This window comes from Chiloscyllium punctatum, chromosome 2, assembly GCF_047496795.1.
Source record: "Chiloscyllium punctatum isolate Juve2018m chromosome 2, sChiPun1.3, whole genome shotgun sequence".
Classification (NCBI taxonomy): Eukaryota; Metazoa; Chordata; class Chondrichthyes; order Orectolobiformes; family Hemiscylliidae; genus Chiloscyllium; species Chiloscyllium punctatum.
Genome location: NC_092740.1, coordinates 140,016,665 through 140,037,265, shown reverse-complemented (window position 1 = coordinate 140,037,265; position 20,601 = coordinate 140,016,665). Strand labels below are relative to the sequence as shown.

At 43.6% G+C, this 20,601-nt stretch overlaps 1 protein-coding gene across 2 annotated transcripts in view; it reads right to left on the bottom strand.

Moving 5' to 3' along the window:
* Positions 1-17,592, bottom strand: part of ttc39b (tetratricopeptide repeat domain 39B) — a 120,142-nt gene extending 102,550 nt beyond the window's left edge. For both annotated transcript variants that reach the window (XM_072589134.1, XM_072589136.1), the window contains exon 1: positions 17,416-17,592. In XM_072589134.1, the coding sequence (XP_072445235.1) occupies positions 17,416-17,451 (36 nt within the window). In that variant the 5' untranslated portion in view covers positions 17,452-17,592. The remainder of the gene's footprint in view (positions 1-17,415) is intronic.
* Between the last annotated feature and the right edge of the window lie 3,009 nt (positions 17,593-20,601).

Genomic DNA, 20,601 nt, shown 5'->3' with positions numbered 1-20,601 from the left:
GGGTCTGTAGATTGTGAAGGAGCAAAAATGGCTTTTGCAGTGAGATGTACTTCTTGTCAGATGTGGGAGTTTAAAGAGAGTTTATGGGTTACTGCAGATTATATCTGCCATAAATGCTGTTGGATGCGAATTTTATCAGATCGAGTGGATTGGTTGGAGAGACAGAGAGAAGCGATGAGGAATTTGCAACAGCAACAGTATATGATGGATGGCAGTTATAGGAAGGGGGGAAAATCTAGTGCAGGAGTCTTTTGTGGATATACCCATTTCAAACAAGTATGCTGTTTTGGAAAATGTAGGGGGTGATAGATTCTCAGGGGAACGTAGCACGAACAGCCAAGTTTCTGGTGTTGAGACTGGCTCTAATGCAACGTCAGCTTCCAAGAGACCAATTGTGTTAGGGGATTCTGTAGTCAGAGGTACAGACAGATGTTTCTGTGGCCAGCAGAGAAAAAGCAGAATGATGTGTTGTTTCCCTGGTGCCAGGATCAAGGATGTCTCAGAGAGGGTGCAGAATGTTCTCACAGGGGAGAGGGGCCAGCAGGAGGTCATTGTCCACATTGGAACCAACAATATTGGAAGGGAAAAGACTGAGACTCTGAAGGGAGATTACAGAGAGTTAGGAAGAAATTTAAAAAGGAGTCCTCAAGGGTAGTAATATCTGGATTACTCCCAGTGCTACGAGCTAGTGAGGGCAGGGATAGGAGGATAGAGCAAATGAATGCATAGCTGAGGAGTTGGTGTATGGGAGAAGGATTTACATTTTTGGATCATTGCAATCTCTTTTGGGGTAGAAATGACCTGTACAAGAAGGACTGATTGCACCTAAATTGGAAGGGGACTAATATACGGGCAGGGAAATTTGCTAGAACTGCCTGGGAGGCTTTGAACTAGTAAAGTGGGGGGATGGGACCAAGGGAGATAGTGAGGAAAGAGATCCGAGACAGGTACAGCTGAGAACAGAAGTGAGTCAAACAGTCAGGACAGGCAGGGACAAGGTAGAACAAATAAATTGAACTGCATTTATTTCAATGCAAGGGGCCTAGCAGGGAAGGCAGATTAACTCAGGGCATGGTTAGGAACATGGGACTGGGATATCATAGCAATTACGGAAACATGGCTCAGGGATGGGCAGGATTGGCAGCTTAATATTCCAGGATACAAATGCTACAGGAAGGCTAGAAAGGGAGGCAAGAGAGGAGGAGGAGTGGCATTTTTGATAAGGGATAGCATTACAGTTGTGCTGAGGGAGGATATTCCTGGAAATACATCCAGGGAAGTTATTTGGGTGGAACTGAGAAATAAGAAAGGGATGATCACCTTATTGGGATTGTATTATAGATCCCCCCAATAGTCAGAGGGAAATTGAGAAACAAACTTGTAAGGAGATCTCAGCTATCTGTAAGAATAATAGGGTAGTTATGGTAGGGGATTTTAACTTTCCAAACATCGACTGGGACTGCCATAGTGTTAAATGTTTAGATGGAGAGGAATTTCTTAAGTGTGTACAAGACAATTTTCTGATTCAGTATGTGGATGTACCTACTAGGGAAGGTGCAAAACTTGACCTACTCTTGGGAAGTAAGGCAGGGCAGGTGACTGAGGTGTCAGTGGGGGAGCACTTGGGGCCAGCGACTATAATTCTATTTGTTTTAAAATAGTGATGGAAAAGGATAGACTAGATCTAAAAGTTGAAGTTCTAAATTGGAGAAAGGCCAATTTTCCCAGGATTAGGCAAGAACTTTCGAAAGCTGATTGGAGGCAGATGTTCGCAGGTAAAGGAATGGCTGGAAAATGGGAAGCCTTCAGAAATGAGATAACAAGAATCCAGAGAAAGTATATTCCTGTCAGGGTGAAAGGGAAGGCTGGTAGGGATAGGGAATGTTGGATGACTAAAGAAATTGAGGGTTTGGTTAAGAAAAAGAAGGAAGCATATGTCAGGTATAGACAGGATAGATCGAGTGAATCCTTAGAAGAGTATAAAGAAAGTAGGAGTATACTTAAGAGGGAAATCAGGAGGGCAAACCAGGGACATGAGATAGCTTTGGCAAATACAATTAAGGAGAATCCAAAGGGTTTTTACAAATATAATAAGGACAAAAGGGTAACTAGGGAGAGAACAGGGCCCCTCAAAGATCAGCAAGGCGGCCTTTGTGAGGAGCCACAGAAAATGGGGGAGATACTAATTGAATATTTTGCATCAGTATTTACTGTGGAAAAGGATATGAAGATACAGACTGTAGGGAAATAGATGATGACATCTTGCAAAATGTCCAGATTACAGAGAGGATGTGCTGGATGCCTTGAAACGGTTAAAGGTGGATAAATCCGCAGGGCCTGATCAGGTGTACCCGAGAACTCTGTGGGAAACTAGAGAAGTGATTGATTGGCCTCTTGCTGAGATATTTGTATCATCGATAGTCACAGGTGAGGTGCCGGAAGACTGGAGGTTGGCTAACGTGGTGCCACTGTTTAAGAAGGACGATAAAGACAAGCCAGGGAACTAAAGACCGGTGAACCTGGCCTCGGTGGTGGGCAAGTTGTTGGAGGGAATCCTGAGGGACAGGATGTACATATACGTGGAAAGGCAAGGACTGATTCGGGATAGTCAACATGGCTTTATGCATGGGAAATCTTGTCTCACAAACTTGATTGAGTTTTTTGAAGAAGTAACAAAGAAGATTGATGAGGCCAGAGCAGTAGATGTGATCTATATGGACTTCAGTAAGGCGTTCGACAAGGTTCCCATTGGAAAGACTGATTAGCAAGATTAGATCTCATGGAATACAGGGAGAACTAGCCACTTGGATACAGAACTGGTTCAAAGGTAGAAGACAGAGGATGGTGATGGTGGAGGGTTGTTTTTCAGACTGGAGGCCTGTGACCAGTGGAATGCCACAAGGATTGGTGCTGGGTCCTCTACTTTTGGTCATTTACATAAATGATTTGGATGCGAGCATAAGAGGTACAGTTAGTAAATTTGCAGATGATACCAAAATTGGAGGTGTAGTGGACAGCGAAGAGGGTTACCTCAGATTACAACAGGATCTGGACCAAATGGGCCAATGGGCTGAGAAGTGGCAGATGGAGTTTAATTCAGATAAATGCGAGGTGCTGCATTTTGGGAAAGCAAATCTTCACAGGACTTATACAATTAATGGTAAGGTCCTAGGGAGTGTTGTTGAACAAAGAGACTTTGGAGTGCAGGTTCATAGCTCCATGAAAGTGGAGTTGCAGGTAGATAGGATAGTAAAAAATGCTTTGGTATTTGGTATGCTTTCCTTTATTGGTCAGAGTATTGAGTACAGGAGTTGGGAGGTCATGTTGCGGCTGTACAGGACACTGGTTAGGCCACTGTTGGAATATTGTGTGCAACTCTGGTCTCCTTCCTATCGGAAAGATGTTGTGAAACTTGAAAGGGTTCAGAAAAGATTTACAAGGATGTTGCCAGGGTTGGAGGATTTGAGTTGTTGGGAGAGGCTGAACAGGCTGGGGCTGTTTTCCCTGGAGCGTCGGAGGCTGAGGGGTGACCTTATAGAGTTTTACAAAATTATGAGGGGCGTAGATAGGATAAATAGACAAAGTCTTTTCTCTGGGGTTGGGGAGTCCAGAACTAGAGGGCATAGGTTTAGGGTGAGAGAGGAAAGATATAAAAGAGACCTAAGGGACATCTTTTTCACACAGAGGATAGTACGTGTATGGAATGAGCTGCCAGAGGATGTGGTGGAGGCTGGTACAATTGCAACATTTAAGAGGCATTTGGATGGGTATATGAATAGGAAGGGTTTGGAGGGATATGGGCCGGGTGCTGGCAGGTGGGACTAGATTGGGTTGGGATATCTGGTCGTCATGGACGGGTTGGACCGAAGGGTCTGTTTCCATACTGTACATCTCTATGACTCTATGACTGAAATTGTTTCCTTAATCAATTCAAATAAATGGCCAGGATTTTTTTTAATTTTCAAATCAATTTGTTCAGAGATATTGTTACGCACCTTTAGAACATGTAAGACTCTGGGTGGGAAGGGAAAGGCAGAATTGGCAGTAAGTTGCAAGGATCCTCCTACCTTTACTCCTACTTTCATAGTGACCTTCCATTATGGTCAGTGAGATGGGGATAGACAAACATTTAGCTGCCAGAGTTGGAGACTGACATGGCAGCCATGACATCAGCTAACATGGCAGAATGGATTGGCACCATGCTTAAAGATCTCCCACGACCGACCTCCTTTTGTGCAATATCATCTAGGAGTCCATCCAAATTATGAATTCCGTGATCTTCTTGTAAACCTGCATACTTCCTCCATCAACTGATCAACAACTGTCCTGAGGAGCCAGAACAAAGAGTGAGTGCTGGGGATAGTCAAAGACATGAATTGCCATTGCCTTGTTCATAAACTTAAAGAAGCAGTAGTAAGGTGTGATGAGGACAAAACATCTGAATTTTCCACAAAGTCCTTGTCCTTCTTAGGTCAGCAGGGAGGTGCAAATTTACTTTGTAAGCAAAGCCCTCATATGAATCAGGTTGGCTATCAGCTTCCTCACCCTCACGTTCATCAGGGAATGCCTCACACTAAACTAAGGTCTCATTAGCCACCAGTTTTACATAATGCAACATCCCACCATGATACAGTTCACCCTCATTGGAGCAATTCATTATCAGATTCACATCAGACGGATCCAGAAATCTGAATCTTATGCTTAGTCAATAAATGGTCTGATCCATGATGGATATGGGCACAATGTGGTTGGTCTTGTATCACTTCTGTCTCCCTTCTGAGTTTTCTCACCGAAGTCAGTCGCCATCCCTTCATTTATAAGTCTTCTAGGCCTATCCATCTTAGAATATTCAGTGGAGGTGAAAGATCTGTAGCAGCTGAAATGCAGTTGCTCCCACAGTAACATAAGCACACCTGCAGGATGCTTTAATGGTGATCCCAGATCAGTTGCACCTAACAATTAAACCATTTCCTGTTAATGAAGGCAGTAGACTTTAATGGCACCTAAACACTGTGTGTGCATTATATGAAATCCTGTACCTGAGGCAATATGGTGAAGCCACTGAATTGACGGCTCTTTCAGCCTGTCTGAATCAGTGAGATAATCTGTATGTTGGCCAGCCTTCCTGAGTAAGGCACTGTTCACTACCTGAAAGCAGTGAAGTGTGAATGATTGTGAAAAGCACATATGCTTTCAGTGGGCCCCTGGACTGAACCAATCATATTGAAATTTAAGTCTTACCAACAGAGGAAACCGCAAGCAATGTCCAGTGCCACTAACCAGATGGTACTCAATGATACCTCAACATTGTCCAATGCACGGGCCACAAGTTTACACTTAAACAGGTGCTGCAGATGCTGGAAATCAAAACTAAAAAGCAGAAAGTGCAAGAAATACATTGCAAGTTAACATTTTAGGTTGATAATGGGTAAAGATAACATAAATAGAGATAAATTATTTCCATTGCCTGCTGTTGCTAAAACTAGTCTGAGAATTAGCACCAGACCATTCAAGAGAGATGTCAGGAAGCACTTCGATGCACATAGGTCACAGATATTTTGAACTCTCTTCCACAAATGGCAGTGGATGCTAGCTCAGTCATCAATTTTAAATCTGAGATAATATCTTTGCTTAACAAAAATGTATCTAAGGGATATTGGCCAAAGGCAGGGATATGGAGTTAGGCATTACCTCCTTGAATGATAGAACAGGCTTGAGTGGCTGAATGGTCTACTCCTGCACCTATGATCTTTCCACTGAAAGGTCTTACTCTGAAAAGTTAACTGTTTTTCTCTCTCCTCAGATACCTCTACCTCCAATATTTTCAGTTGTTATTCAAGTCTGTGCTTTTGGATGATAATGTTGCATCTGCTATTGTAGACTTTGCAGTACATCACCTGCACAGATAATCTTATTTTTAAGCCTAAAAAGAGCTCGAGTTTCCTCTTGACCGACCAGTAGGTGGCCATCGAACCACGTTAGCTGGTTGTTGAATTTGGGCTGTCTGATATTATTTACCTTGGTGCGTAAGCTACTTTCAAAATAATCAGATGAGTTTCCTATGTCAGAGTGTTTTGACCATCAAGCGTAGACATAGCATTGGGTGTGGGAGGAAATGATAAATTTGATAGGTTCTTGAAACAACAGCACAGAGGCTGGTATTTCATCACCAAGTCACTCTTTATTTACTGTACACAGTACTGCACACAGTATGCCAAGCCCGCTCAGAGTCAGTCCCCTGAACTGAGGGGATTCTAAATCCCCTGTCAATTTTTTTTTCCCCACACTACTGCCTAAGTGCGGTAGTGTTTAAAATCCCCTGTCAATTTTTTTTTTTTTATATACTATATTTTATTAACCAAATTACAAAACACAGTTTACAAAAAACAGTTAACATTTACAGCTGTTTACAACAGCAATTTTACAAGGGAGAGGAGCAGCAAAGCTAGGCACCAAACCCTACCATTCAAACAGTTTATAGGGAGAGGAGGACAAACCCCAAATCCCAGTTCCACATATAAAGGTCAGCGACAATGACATTTGTACATAAAAGCCAACCCAGTTACATAAACAGTGTACAATACAGACCCAGCAAGTCCCCGTCCCTCCCACCTTCCGGCCACTCTAAGACAGCCCGCCCTATGTACCTTCCGGCTCTCGGTCCACCCCATGCCCCTTCCAGTTCTCGGTCTGCCCTGACACACCTTTCGACCACCTCTAGGGCAGCCCGCCCCGGTACCCGCCCAGGGTGACAGCGGTCAGGACGGCCTACCCACCTTCCGGCTTCACTAACCACCCTCAGCACCTTTCGACCACCTCTGGGGCAGCCCGCCCCGGTACCTGCCCGGGGTGACAGCGCTGAGGACAGCTACCCGCCTTCTGGCTCTCGGTCTGCCCCTACGTACCATTGGGCTCTCACCCACCCCGATGCGCCATCCGGCCAGTGGGCTATCCTGGCACACCTTCCGGCCACCTCTAGGACAGCCCGTCCCCTTCCCTGGGACGACAGCGTGCAGGGTAGCCCACAAGCCTTCCGGATCTCAGTCTGCCCCTACGCGCCTTCTGGCTCTCGGCTGGTCTGACACACCTTTCGACCACTTCTAGGACAGCCCGTCCCGATTACCCCTTCTCGGGACGACAGCGCTCAGAACGGCCTACCCACCATCTGGCTCTCAGGGTGACTGGCATCAGAGTGGCCTACCCACCCTCAAGCTTTCGGGACAGCCTACCAACCTTCAGGTTCACAGGATGGCCTACCCACCCTCCGGATCTCAGGGTGACAGCTTTCAGGACAACCCATGAGCCTCCCAGCTCACAGTAAGACCTGCCAGACCCAGAGACACACAAGACAGTGCAGCTGATAGACCCAAACAACACAAAACAGTTAATTACATAAAAACAGAGTCCTTTCTGGTCCACAGTCCAAATATAGAGTCTTCAAATATAAAGTCCATTCCCAGGAATGGAGTCCACTCCATTTCACAAGGTGCATTGTCCAAAATGGAGTCCACCGCTAGAAAAAAAAGGATCCACAACCAAGGGCAGAGTCGACTCCCGAAGGCAGCAAATACACACCCCACAGCACAGGTGTTCAGTCTCTGTGGAGTCCTGGCCCAGCCTTGGAAAACCAGGCCCACTCACAGGAACATAGTACATTGTACAGGTGCGGTTAACTCACAGGGGTTTGGTCCATTCCTGAAGGCAAGGTCTTCAACCAAACTCCAGGATACAGCAATTGCTCACCTCCCAGCACACACACACACAGGTGTTCAATCTTCAGAGGCCCAGTCCCAGGGCTAGGCCTCCCCACAGGAACAGCTTCTCTAGTGAAATGTATTTCTTCCACAAGGGCTCAGTCCAACCACCAAAAACAGTGAAGACACTTACACAAAAAACAAAGAAAACTAGAGTCCAAGGGCTAAGCCCTACCACAAAATGAACATTGTTATTTTCTCAAAAAAAAGAAAAAAAGAGAAAAGAGAAACACACAGGCTGTAACCAGCCAGGGAAACAACAATCCCCTAATGAGAACTGAGTTTCACCTGAAACACATTGTGAGCATCAGGAGTTTAGAAATCAGCCCTCACTAAAAGGAATGCCAGTTAACAAACTGGCTAAATGATTCAGCCAGTTCAGGAATCAGGTTTCCCCCACACCAACAGTAACATACTGACTGTAGCACCAGCCCGCTCAGAGTCAGTCCCCTGAACTGAGGGGATTCTAAATCCCCTGTCAATTTTTTTTTCCCCACACTACTGCCTAAGTGCGGTAGTGTTTAAAATCCCCTGTCAATATTGGTCAGCCAGTGCTTCCTGATTGGCTCAGGTTAACAACTCCAATCAAGGATCGCATGGTCAACAAGATACACATGGTTCCAATCACTGAATCCCTCCTCCCAGTGATGTTGACCTGGTCTTTCACTTGTAGCTTTTCCCACAATGTTTTCGCCACAGGTTCAGTTCTTCTTACATGAACAGCATGTACCTGACTGCAGCCCATCTCTTGCATCCAGAATGTCTTGGGAGAGTTTCCTCCTTTTCTTCTGTGGGGAACACTATTGAGGCTGCAACTTTCTCAGACTCTGAGATTTCCTCAAGATAGATGGAGAGGGAAGAACCTATGGTTTATGACAGGACTTCTGGCTGCTCTGAGAGGCCAGGTTTGTTTTGCTCCTGCCCCATTTGTGACGTAACAGCTTTCAGGTGATCCAAATGTTTGTTCAGGACCTACCTCACCTACCTGAACTTTGTAAATCACAGGACCTGACCTCATGTCAACCTTGCCTCATATCCATACAGGGCCTTTTCCATGGTTCCAGCACCAAACTTCATTCCCTTAATTAAACTGTCTCTCTCACTTAAAGGAGGCAAGTAACTGGCAGTGGCATTCCTACTGCCATTTCACCCTCCCCATTCAGGTCAGGAAGTATCAGGTTTAACTTGATGTGGAGTCTTTTCCCCCATCAGCAACTCTGCTGAAGCTATCTCTGTTGTTGCCTATAGAGTGGTCCTATAATTGACCAGGAACTGGGACAATTTGGTATCAAGTGAAGTTGTAGGTTGCGTCTTTAAGCTTGTCTTCAACATTTGGGCCACTCTTTCAGCTAGATCATTGGACGATGGATGGTATGGAGCTGTCCTAATGTGTTGAATACCATTCGACTTGAGGAAATACTGAAGTTCCCTGCTGTTAACATCCTATTGTCCATGACCAATATTTCTGGGAGTTTACGTATCTCAAAACGATGCTCACAGCTTCTCAATTATCATCCCTGAACTGTGGAGAATCTAAATCCCCTCATAACACTTGTCAGCTAGTGCTTCTTGATTGGGGTTGGTATTAACTTGGGCCAATCAATAATCTTGCAGTCAACAAGATCCACCTAGTTCCAATCATTGCAAGTCATAAATAGGAAAGGTTTGAAGAGATATGTGTGGGCAGATGAAACTAATTTAGATTGGGATTATGTTTGACATGGACAGGCCAGACCAAAGGGTGTATGACTCAGGTTTAAATTCTCACTCTGGCTGTTTAAGAATTTAGTTCTTTAAAATATATATGCAAAAAAAGCTAAATTAGTAAAAGGAACCACAAAGTGATCAGATGAAAGTTTAAAAATAAATCAATGGTTCAGTGATGTTCTTTTTTCTGGAACAAAACCTACTGTTTTTAAATCAGTTTGACCTGTTGTGATCCCAGTTCTACAACATAGTTGACACATAATTGCCTAACAGTGCATTGCAATTAGTTCCACCACACAATGAGTATAACTAGGATGAGCAATAAATGCATTGCCTACAATGTCCATAACCTACAAATGAATATTCTTCTGTCAAATACAAGTCTTTCATTAATAATGGGTGTTTCTCCTGCCTGAAGTAAAACAAAAAAATTAATCTCATGGTCTTTCAAAATTGCAAGTTGTGTGGCAAGTTTATGCAGGAATATATTTTTACCTCACTTGTAGAAAAAAGTACCAGTTAAATTGCTGATAATTAGTGTAACATGTGCTAAGTGTCAGCACAGCATCTTTAGGGATGATTGACTTCATGTGAAAAAGCTCAAGTTCCATCTCTGAACAGCTTAACAGCTGACCAGCAAGTTTCTCAATTCTAAAGTACCTCTAAGAAGCAAATTAGAAGCAAGCAACTTCTGGAATAATTTCTGAATGCTTAAGCATTAATGGTTTAAATGGTGAGTACTTAAGTGCTTTTCTAACAAGTCTTGTAGCATGAGGGATACGGGGATGGGATCAGAGACAAAGACAAGGTCATTGTCCACGACAAGCCCCAGACTGGGGCAAATGGAGACCCAACACTAATATGCAGTCAAGTCTCACTTGTTTACTAGTCAGAAAAATCAGCCACTTTTTGAACTTGCAAAGTTTTTGGATCAGTGGTGAGTTGAGGCTATTGAGTGGTCATTAATTGATTGCCAAGGACTTTAATTACTGACAAGTCAAGAAGGTTACTCAGAGATCCTTATTGTCCAATGTTTAGTTGCTCAGTGGTGAGCAAAAGAGAGTATCCCTTTAGGGCTAACTCACTCAAAGTTTTAATGCAATAAAACAGAGAACTGAGGATGCAGAAGATCTGAAACAAAACAGAAACTGCTGGAAAACTGAACAGGTCTTATAGCATCTGTAGAGAGAAAGCAGAGTTAACATTTTGAGTTCAGTGACCCCTATTCAGAACTGATAGCATCTTATTTTCCACTTCGGGAACCTTAGCCTACAGAGCTCAATACAGTTCAATAATTCTCGAATCTGTACACCTTGTTCCATGTCAGCACAGTGGCTCAGTGGTTAGCACTGCTGCCTCATAGTGTCAGGGACCTGAGTATGATTCCAGTTTTTGGTGACTATCTGTGTGGAGTTTGCAAGTTCTCCCATGTCTGCGTGGATTTCCTCTGGGTGTTTCGGTTTTCTCCCACAGTCTAAAGATGTGCAGGTTAGGTGGATTAGCCATGCTAAATTGCCCAAAGTGTCCAGGGATATGCAGGCTAGGTGGGTTAGCCATGGAAAATGCAGGGTTACTTGGATAAGATGGGAGTAGGTCTGGGGGAAGTTCTTCAGTGGCTCAGTGCAGACTCAAATGGCCTACTTCCACACTTTCGGGATTCTATGATGTCCTATGACTTCCACACCCCAGGCCCTGCCATGACACAGGCTACCCTCAGCACAGACAACACACTTACACCTACTCATGGTCCGTATTATCAGTTTTTCTCCTTCCCTGGCTTACCATCATCAAAGTTTGGTAGAAGATTTGTAGCTCGGGTGCTCGTTGTTGTGGTTCTGTTCGCCGAGCTGGGAATTTGTGTTGCAAACGTTTCATCCCCTGTCTAGGTGACATCCTCAGTGCTTGGGAGCCTCCTGTGAAGCACTTCTGTGCTGTTTCCTCCGGCATTTATAGTGGCCTGTCTCTGCCGCTTCCGGTTGTCAGTTCGAGCTGTCCGCTGTAGTGGCCGGTATATTGGGTCCAGGTCGATGTGTTTGTTGATAGAGTCTGTGGATGAGTGCCATGCCTCTAGGAATTCCCTGGCTGTTCTCTGTTTGGCTTGCCCTATAATGGTAGTGTTGTCCCAGTCGAATTCATGTTGCTTGTCATCTGGGTGTGTAGCTACTAAGGATAGCTGGTCGTGTCGTTTCGTGGCTAGTTGGTGTTTGTGTATACGGATCGTTAACTGTCTTCCTGTTTGTCCGATGTAGTGTTTTGTGCAGTCCTTGCATGGGATTTTGTACACTACATTAGTTTTGCTCATGTTGGGTATCGGGTCCTTTGTTCTGGGGAGTTGTTGTCTGAGCGTGGCTGTTGGTTTGTGTGCTGTTAGGAGTCCTAGTGGTCGCAGTAGTCTGGCTGTCATCTTACCATCATCCATCCCTTTGTCAGCCTGTGTTTTTTTTTGTCGCTCTCTCTGGGCTCCATTTCCACCTTCTTACTTACTTCTCCTCACCCCCTCCCCATCTTCAGAATATGCCCCTTGCTAGCTGCTATCAGTTCTGAGGCTTCACTGGAATTGCAGACAATTCATTGCTATGCTGCACACTCCAGGAAAGGGATAACCTCATCCACTACCACAAATGTTTATTTGATAAATGCAACCTGATTATCCCATGAGAACAGTTATTGTTTAAAAATGAACAGCCTCAGAGTCAAATTCACTTACATCTTGCATTGTTCCACAAGTCAGTACAAATTCACCCTCTTGTAGCTGTAAAAGACATTTATCAGCTATTCTTTATTTGTTATTGGAAAGTGGGAATTCCTGGCAAGGCCAGTATTTATTGTTTATCCCTAATAGCTCTCAAGAAGCTCCTTGTGAGATACCTGAACCAATGTGGTGAAGATACTTGCATTGTGAGGCTAGGGAGAGTGTGACAAAATTTAGACTCAGTAACAATTATAGAGTCATAGAGATGTACAGCATGGAACCAGACCCTTCGGCCCAACCCGTCCGTGCCGACCAGATATCCCAATCAAATCTAGTCCCACCCAGCCCATATCCCTCCAAACCCTTCCTATTCATATACCCATCCAAATGCCTCTTAAATGTTGCAATTGTACCAGCCTCCACCATATCCTCTGGCAGCTCATTCCATACTTGTACCACCCTCTCTGTGCAAATGTTGCCCCTTAGGTCTCTTTTATATCTTTCCTCTCTCACCCTAAACCTATGCCCTCTAGTTCTGGACTCCCTGATCCCAGGGAAAAGACTTTGTCTATTTACCCTATCCATGCCCCTCATAATCTTGTAATCCTCTATAAGGTCACCCCTCAGCCTCCGACGCTCCAGGGAAAACAGCCCCAGCCTGTTCAGCCTCTCCCAACAGCTCAAATCCTCCAACCCTGGCAACATCCTTGTAAATCCTTTCTGAACCCTTTCAAGTTTCACAACATCTTTCAGATAGGAAGGAGACCAGAGTTGCATGCAATATTCCAATGGTGGCCTAACCTGTGGCCGCAACATGACCTCCCAACCCCTGTTACTCAACACTCTGACCAATAAAAGAAAGCATACCAAACGCCTTCTTCACTATCCTATCCACCTGCGACTCCACTTTCAAGGAGCTATGAACCTGCACTCCTAGGTCTCTTTCTTAAGCAACACTCCCTAGGACCTTACCGTTAAGTGTATAAGTCCTGCTAAGATTTGTTTTCCCAAAATGCAGCACCTTGCATTTATCTGAATTAAACTCCATCTGCCACTTCTCAGCCCATTGGCCCATCTGGTCAAGATCCTGTTGTAATCTGAGGTAACCCTCTTCGCTGTCCACTACACCTCCAATTTTGGTGTCATCTGCAAACTTACTAACTGTACCTCTTATGGTCGCATCCAAATCATTTATGTAAATGACAAAAAGTAGAGGACCCAATAACAATTGAACAAAAAACAATATATCTTCTGTGATAGTGTAAACTTCATGGAGTGAGATGGGGAAAGGCGCAGTTGGGTTAAGATAGATCTTCACTTGGCACTTTTTGCTTGACAGGTTTGTGAACACTTATGAACAGCCTTTTCTCTTGAACTTATACTCTGGGTTCCAGATCATCAATGCTGACATGGAATCTCTTCCTCCACCTCTTAACTGTTTAACAGTACATATCATGTTTCATAGGTGAATGTGGTAAAACAGCAGGGCCTTGATGTGATCATTGGTTGTGGACTTGTTTAGCTCAATCTTCTCGCTCAAATTTCTGCTCTTTAGCAGGAATGTGCTTCTACGTTATGGCCTCACTAACTGATGACTTATTTGGTGATGCCACAACTGCAGAGGCTGCATTCCCTGCATATGGAGTTGCAGGGCCTGTGACATCACTGATAGCATTTGTCCCAGGCAGATACATGTATCAAAGGGGATTCAGACCAAAGAGTGAGAAAAGAATGTCCCACCTCTCTTGCCCCATCACTCCACCTTCCAGCTGCACCACTCCCTCCCATTTCTCGCATTATCCTACTCACCATTTATACCTTTGTCTGAATCCCAAACCTTTAGTCTTTCAGCTGTCAGGAAGTCCAACATGTACTGTTTTTGCGTGAGGCAATCTTTCCAGGTTTCAGAAGCATTATAAACAATGGGACATCTGTTTTTTAAAAATTGGTTTCAGCAAAGCCACGGGTGACTATACAGACAGGTGAACAAAATCAAACAATATGATCCAAAACAATATAAAAATTCTGGAGAGAGATCCATACTCCCATCACACAAAAATCTAATTTAGTGAACCCACTCACAAATTAATTGACACCACTATAAACAGACCAAATGCCCTCTCAGAAAGATCCCACAATCCCAAGATAACAAAGTGGAATTTAGCATCTTCAATTACCACAGAACAGTGACCATGTAACAATGGTAAACACATAATTGTGACTGGTAGCTGTTTTAAGTAAATGTTCCAAGTTTCACATCACATAATAGAATATCCACACCTTAACAATAAACAAATGTAATTTTATCACAGTAACTTGTGTATTTTTTTTAAAAGTAGTGCTAATTAATCTTTCTTCAGTCACCAGGGACATAATACTAAAGCTCAGAAAGCCTAAACTGACTGTCCCTGCCCAACTGCAGCATGACCCATTTTCTACGCACTATGTGGTTAAGTTTCAAGTACAACCTTTCATTATCATACTTTTTATTTCAACGGGCCTATAGGGAATTAGTACCAACTGAATTTAAACATATATACTCAAGCACACAAAATACGCGTAATAAAACCAATCAAACTACACATCAGAACCCCAATTGGGTTTATAAACTCCCCTCCTCCAAGCCTTGGTCTCAGGAGTTTCTGGTCCCAGTCCTTGTCCTGTCCATCTCTCTATTTTGTTACCTCTTTCTCAGGAACATTGTCAAATATCACTGGCACAGGCACAGCCACAGCCACACGTTTGCCCAGACTCAGTTTCAAGTTGAGGCTTGAGTTGTCCGAGCTGCCACCACCAGCACTTGCTGGCTGAGTGATCCTGCATGGCTGGGAAATGGGAAGGAAGTGGTTGAAGGAACAGATAACAATGCGTGTGGGATCACAGGGGATGATTACAGTGCACTAGTGAAGCTGAGGCATGGAAAACAGCTTCAGCCAGTCGGGAATATGGAGAGTTGGCCTGAAACCTCGGGTGACCAGTGCCTGTCACACATTATCATTAATGCCTGCTCAGAAGCGTCCCTCTTTCCCTGGATTGGAAACAGCAAAGCTCCAGATTGAGGTAAGATACATCCCTCACAAATTAAAGTCATTTTATGTTAAAGCTGTTCTTCATGCAGCAGAATTCATAATGAAACTACAGCCTCTGAACTGTAAATATGGTTTTATGTTGATTGAGATCATCAGTAAAAAATTCAGAATTCATTGACCCATCTTACATTAAAATCATTGATGTAAGGGCACTGCTTGTCACTGGCCACCCGGGTGTTTCCTTTCTTGCTGGTGGTGGAAATTGAATAAAGATTTACACACTTGTTGTTTTTCACTGTGTTTGACATCTGCACACACATGACATGGGTAAGGGGGAAAAATAAGCACTGTCACTGTCTTGTAGTAGTGTGGGGAAGAAGAAAAATAAGAAGGGAAAAAAACAGTAAAATAAAATCAATGATGTCAAAATGGTATCAGTAAATAATGCTGAACACCAATATGAACATCAATTTCTTGACCTAGGTCCACAGAGGCCAGTATCCTGTCACCAAGTCACCCTCTGCACATGGAAAGTGCTTGGCACTGATCCAGCTCCCACAGAGCTAGCTCTCAGAGTGACCAGAACCTCTGACACTCCTGTTCTTTTTTTTTAATCCCCCCACACTATTGCCTAACAGCGGTAGTGCTTATTTTTGCCCCAGCACCCATGTCGTGTGTGCGTGCGTGTGTGTGTGCGCAGGTGTAGGACACAGTGAAGAACGAACAGGTGCATGAATCTTTATTAATATTCCACACCAAGAAGAAAGGAAACACCCGAGTGGCCAGAGACAAGCAATGCCATTCTCATCAAAGGGCTATGCTGTGTGATCAAAAAAGGGGACAGCAGGGATTAAATCAAAGTAGAGTTGGAGGGGGAAATAAAATGCTCCATTGCCCACAGTGCCCACCTCTCCTTGAACAGCTCAAGGGTGTTAGTGGACACCGCGTGCCCTTTCTCCAGGGACACCCGGGCTCTAATGTAACCCCAGAAGAAGGGAAGGCAGACAGCCCTAACGACTCCCTCCAAGGCCTGCTGCCAAAACTCCTGTTCTTATCTGTCAGCCAGGGCTCCCTGATTTGGACCAAATTAACAGCCCCAATCAGGGTCCTCATATTCGATGAGGCCCACCTGACCAACTTCGTTACAACCCCTAGTCCACTAGCTGGAATCCAGATGAAGTAAATGTGACTATCGAACAGGTCAGATTATTCTTGAGAGGAAGGTGACAAAAACCAAATATCAGAACAATTAGAATCATCAGTCCCCTCCAAAAATTCAATGACACTGTTTTCTTGAAGGAGAAAGGAGTTACTTTGCAGTGTCTTGGGCAAAATCTAATCTTCAACCAGCCCTGTCTACAAACAAAACCTCATTGCTGTGTGTGGGACTTTGCCCAGCACAAACTGGTGATTTGTATTTTCTACATTCAAGTATAACTACACAAAGTATATCACTACCTTCAATTTTTCCCTCTGATCCTTTTCTTACAAGTTCCTCGCCTTCTTTAGCCAACTAGGGCACAGCATAAAAGCCTCTGCACTGGAAAACATTGCACTGTGTGTGTCAATATTGATAATATTGAAACGTAAAGGGCTACACGCATGGGCAGTTCAGGTTAGAGAAAGTGAGGACTGATGAAGGGCTCATGCCCGAAACGTCCACTCTCCTGCTCCTCGGATGCTGCCTGACCCGCTGTGCTTTTCCAGCACCACACTCTCGCCTCAGTTCAGGTTAGAAGGTTCACGTATGTCCACATTTCAGATTATTCCAAAGGAAAAAGGAGTGAGGTGGACAGACAGCGACCTCGAGGGGAACATCGTTCACTAACGAGAGAAAACAAAAAGGGGGCAACGACAAGAAACCCTGATTTGGAAAAGTAAAAATATTAGACTTGTTTTGACAGAAGGGGGAGACAAAGGTTACTACAGTCAAAAAGATGTACTGGACAGAACACCGAGTTCGGTTCCACAACACATTCATTGAGAATAATGAGTGACAAAATGGGTCGAAACCCCATCTCCTCCAGCAGCAGGATTTTGAGAATATACACTGGCATTCAAAATGGTTTTTTTATCTGTCACATACCCCCACCGCCAATCCTGTCGATTTCATGTTTAACCTCGCTCCCTATCGAATCAGTGTCACAGAACCCAATGCGCGCACACACACACACAAAATACAATTCCAGATCAACCAGCCATCTCACACACAGTAAAAAATAATCCCATTTACCTCGTCAGCCTCGGGTTCTGTGCAGTTGGCCATCATCTCCGGCGAGCCCTGGCTGGGTGGTTAAACGCTGTACAAAGTTTCTGTTCACAGGCTCACACGGCAGAGGTGAAAGCGAAGCACTTTCCTGGGTCGCAGTCTTTCCGCCGGATGGATCCAGTCGGTGTGTCGCTAGAAAACGAAACTGCAGCCAGTCCTGTTAGTCATCTCGACTCCTCCTCCTGTGACAGAGCCGGGGGGAGGATCTGGTACCTGCCCGCCAGGTATTGTCACTGCGTGCTCCTCTTACATCCCAGGCTCTGTCTTCCACAAATGCTCTTGCTGCTGCAGTCTCATGGCTACAGTATGTTTCAGAGAATTGACACAAACAGTCGTGAGATGTTGGGTTAACTCTGCAAATGAAACTGAAAAGAATAGAATACCGCCAGTCATCTGGGGGAATTAATGGAAAATAAGAAAATGATATATCAATTCAACAGATGCACTGCAATATTTTGCATCTGCTTTCATGTAAAGGTTAAACAACCTCCCAGAAATAATTGTGACTCCAAAGGTGAAAGGGACAGAAGAACTTTAAAGTTTATACAATTACCAGGGAGAGGGTGCTGAGGAAATTATGAGAAATAAAACATGACAGGTCTTGCTGGACGTCATCCTAGGGCCTTAAAGGAAATGGCTGCTGAGATAGTGGGTGTGTTGGTTTTAACTTTCTTAAGATCCTAGATTCTGGAGAGGTCCTATCAAATTGAAAAGTAGCGGATGTACATTGTTTACTCAAGAAAGGAGAGAGATCTTAAGCAAGAAGCTACAGACTAGTTGCTTAATGTGTCATGAAGGGATGTAAGAATTCAATAGGCTGGAGCTTACAGCATGACGTCTTTGAAAGTCTCAATGGAGCCATGGAGTCACATTCAGGATTCTAAGAGCCAGGTACAGTGCAAACATGCTGTATTATTTTCCAAAATTCCTAGACTCTCAAACAATACCAACAGATTGGAAGTCAGCAAATGTAACATCACTCTTCAAGAAAGGACAGAGAGAGAAAACAGGGAGCTACAGGCCAGTAGCCTGATGTCATTTATAGGGAAAGTGTTGTGATCTGATATTAAGGAAGATTTAATAAAGCTTTTAGATAACATAATGCGATCAGAACAAATTAATATGACTTTAGGAAAAGGAAATCCTGTTTGACAAATGTATTGAACATCAGGATGCAACATGTCATTGGTGACTGATGCTTGATTTAATGGTGACACATTCTCAGGGTCAGGAAGTTCTGCCACAGGCCTTCATGTGATTGAATAGGCTGATTCTCAATCCATGGTTCTTTACACACATCAGCCAAGGTGTGCCATGTGATAGTGGGATTCGGAATACAGAATTTACTTCCTTTCCTTTGTTTGTCTGCTGTCATTCTGCCTCATTATGAAGACATTGTAATTTAAAACATGTTGCAGCTTGATAGGTATGTTGCCCCTTGAAGCAACTGACAGCAAGCTCCTCCGAGTCAGTAATGTCAATGATTGGGCTTTAAGCAGAGCCTCAGACTGACTGATTTTCCTTTCCTCCCCTCAAATGCTGATGTGAATCCAGTTCTGAAGAAGGATCATTGGAGATGAAACGTTAACTCTGATTTCTCTCCACAGATGCTGCCAGGCCTGCTGAGATTTTGCTGCAGTTTTTGCTTTTGTTTATCATTAAGGAGTAGTTTGTTGGTGAGAATAGGGAAAGTTTAAATAAACATAATCAGCTTGTAGCTGTATGCACACACCCCACAGGCTTGCTGACTATGTACAGGTGTTAGCATTCAGTTTGCTCCAGTTCCACACTCCCCACTTAGTTGAATATAACACCTGCTCCTTTTGTGAGGCATGTGTTGATTTCAGCACCAAGTAATATGTGGTGATTGTGAAGCCTAGCTATGTGAACATATTAACAACCTTCAGCATCACATTATCGGTTGTGAGGATCACTCGACCCGAAACATTAACTCTGATTTCTGTTCGCAGATGCTGCCAAACCTGTTGAGTTTTTCCAGCAATTTTGGTTTTTGTATCACATTATCAATGCAGATTAATGGCAATGCACTGGACTATAATATTTGCTTTTGTTATACTGATCTTCTTCCGGGCTTGAGAGAGTCTGCATTTTCTGCTGAAGCTGTTCCTCAGTATGGACTGCTAATGTACTATCATCAGCATACATCAACTCTCCAATGAAGACTTGCCACACTTTGTCTTGGATCTCAGGCAGGAAAGGCTGAATAATGTTGTGTCAATTCTGGTATACAGGCAGGGTAAGAACGTGGTTATAAAGCTACAAAAAATAAACATAAGCAGAAATGCTGTTTGCTTAATATGTAGCGCATGTTCTCCCCCATGGGAATGCCCCTTCATTCAAACATATCACATAGTCTCATAGGTTTTAATTCAATTACTTCTCTGGATTTAGGTTGTGACAATCAAATTTATTGACTTTCCATAGTTACCTTCAGCAGGTACTTCGAGATCATTGCCTTTTCTTCTCAGTCCCAGTGTTGATGGTGTTAGTTAGTCAATGTTAAGACGATGGCCTTCTGACCATAAAAATCTGGCAATTTATGCCCAAATTGCGATTGTCTATGAATTGGATAGAAGGTGGTGGTATCCCATGATGTCTTATTCCTCTCTTTAGTGACTGAGGGCACATGGGAAGGAGTTACTGTCAAATTAAACTTTGTGAAGTGCTGCAATTCATCCTGCTTTTGATACTGACTCAGGTTTAATGAAATGGTACTAGAAGGAGTACACAAATGCAACGGCATTGTTAAATATGTTAAAATATTAAATCCTTTGTCCTGGTCATTTCAGTCAGTTGCTGGGAATTTAAATCTTTTTTTAAAAAATGTTATTGGTCCCTGCAAGGGCCATAACAATAGTTCTCCCTATCAAACTTATTTTGTTTCTCTCAATATCTTGAAAGGTTAGGCCAAATCATTCTTTCACCTTTTAAATTCTAGGAAATACAACCTTGATTTGTATAATCTTTCCTTCAAATTAATTTATCCCTTGGAGCCCTGGTGTCGTTCTCATAAATTTATACTGAACTCCCTCCAAAAACAAAGTATCCTTCATAAAATGAGGTGCCCATAACTACTCAGAGTACTCCAGTGTTTGTAAAATGGAAGCATGAGTTCTACCTCCTTTGTAT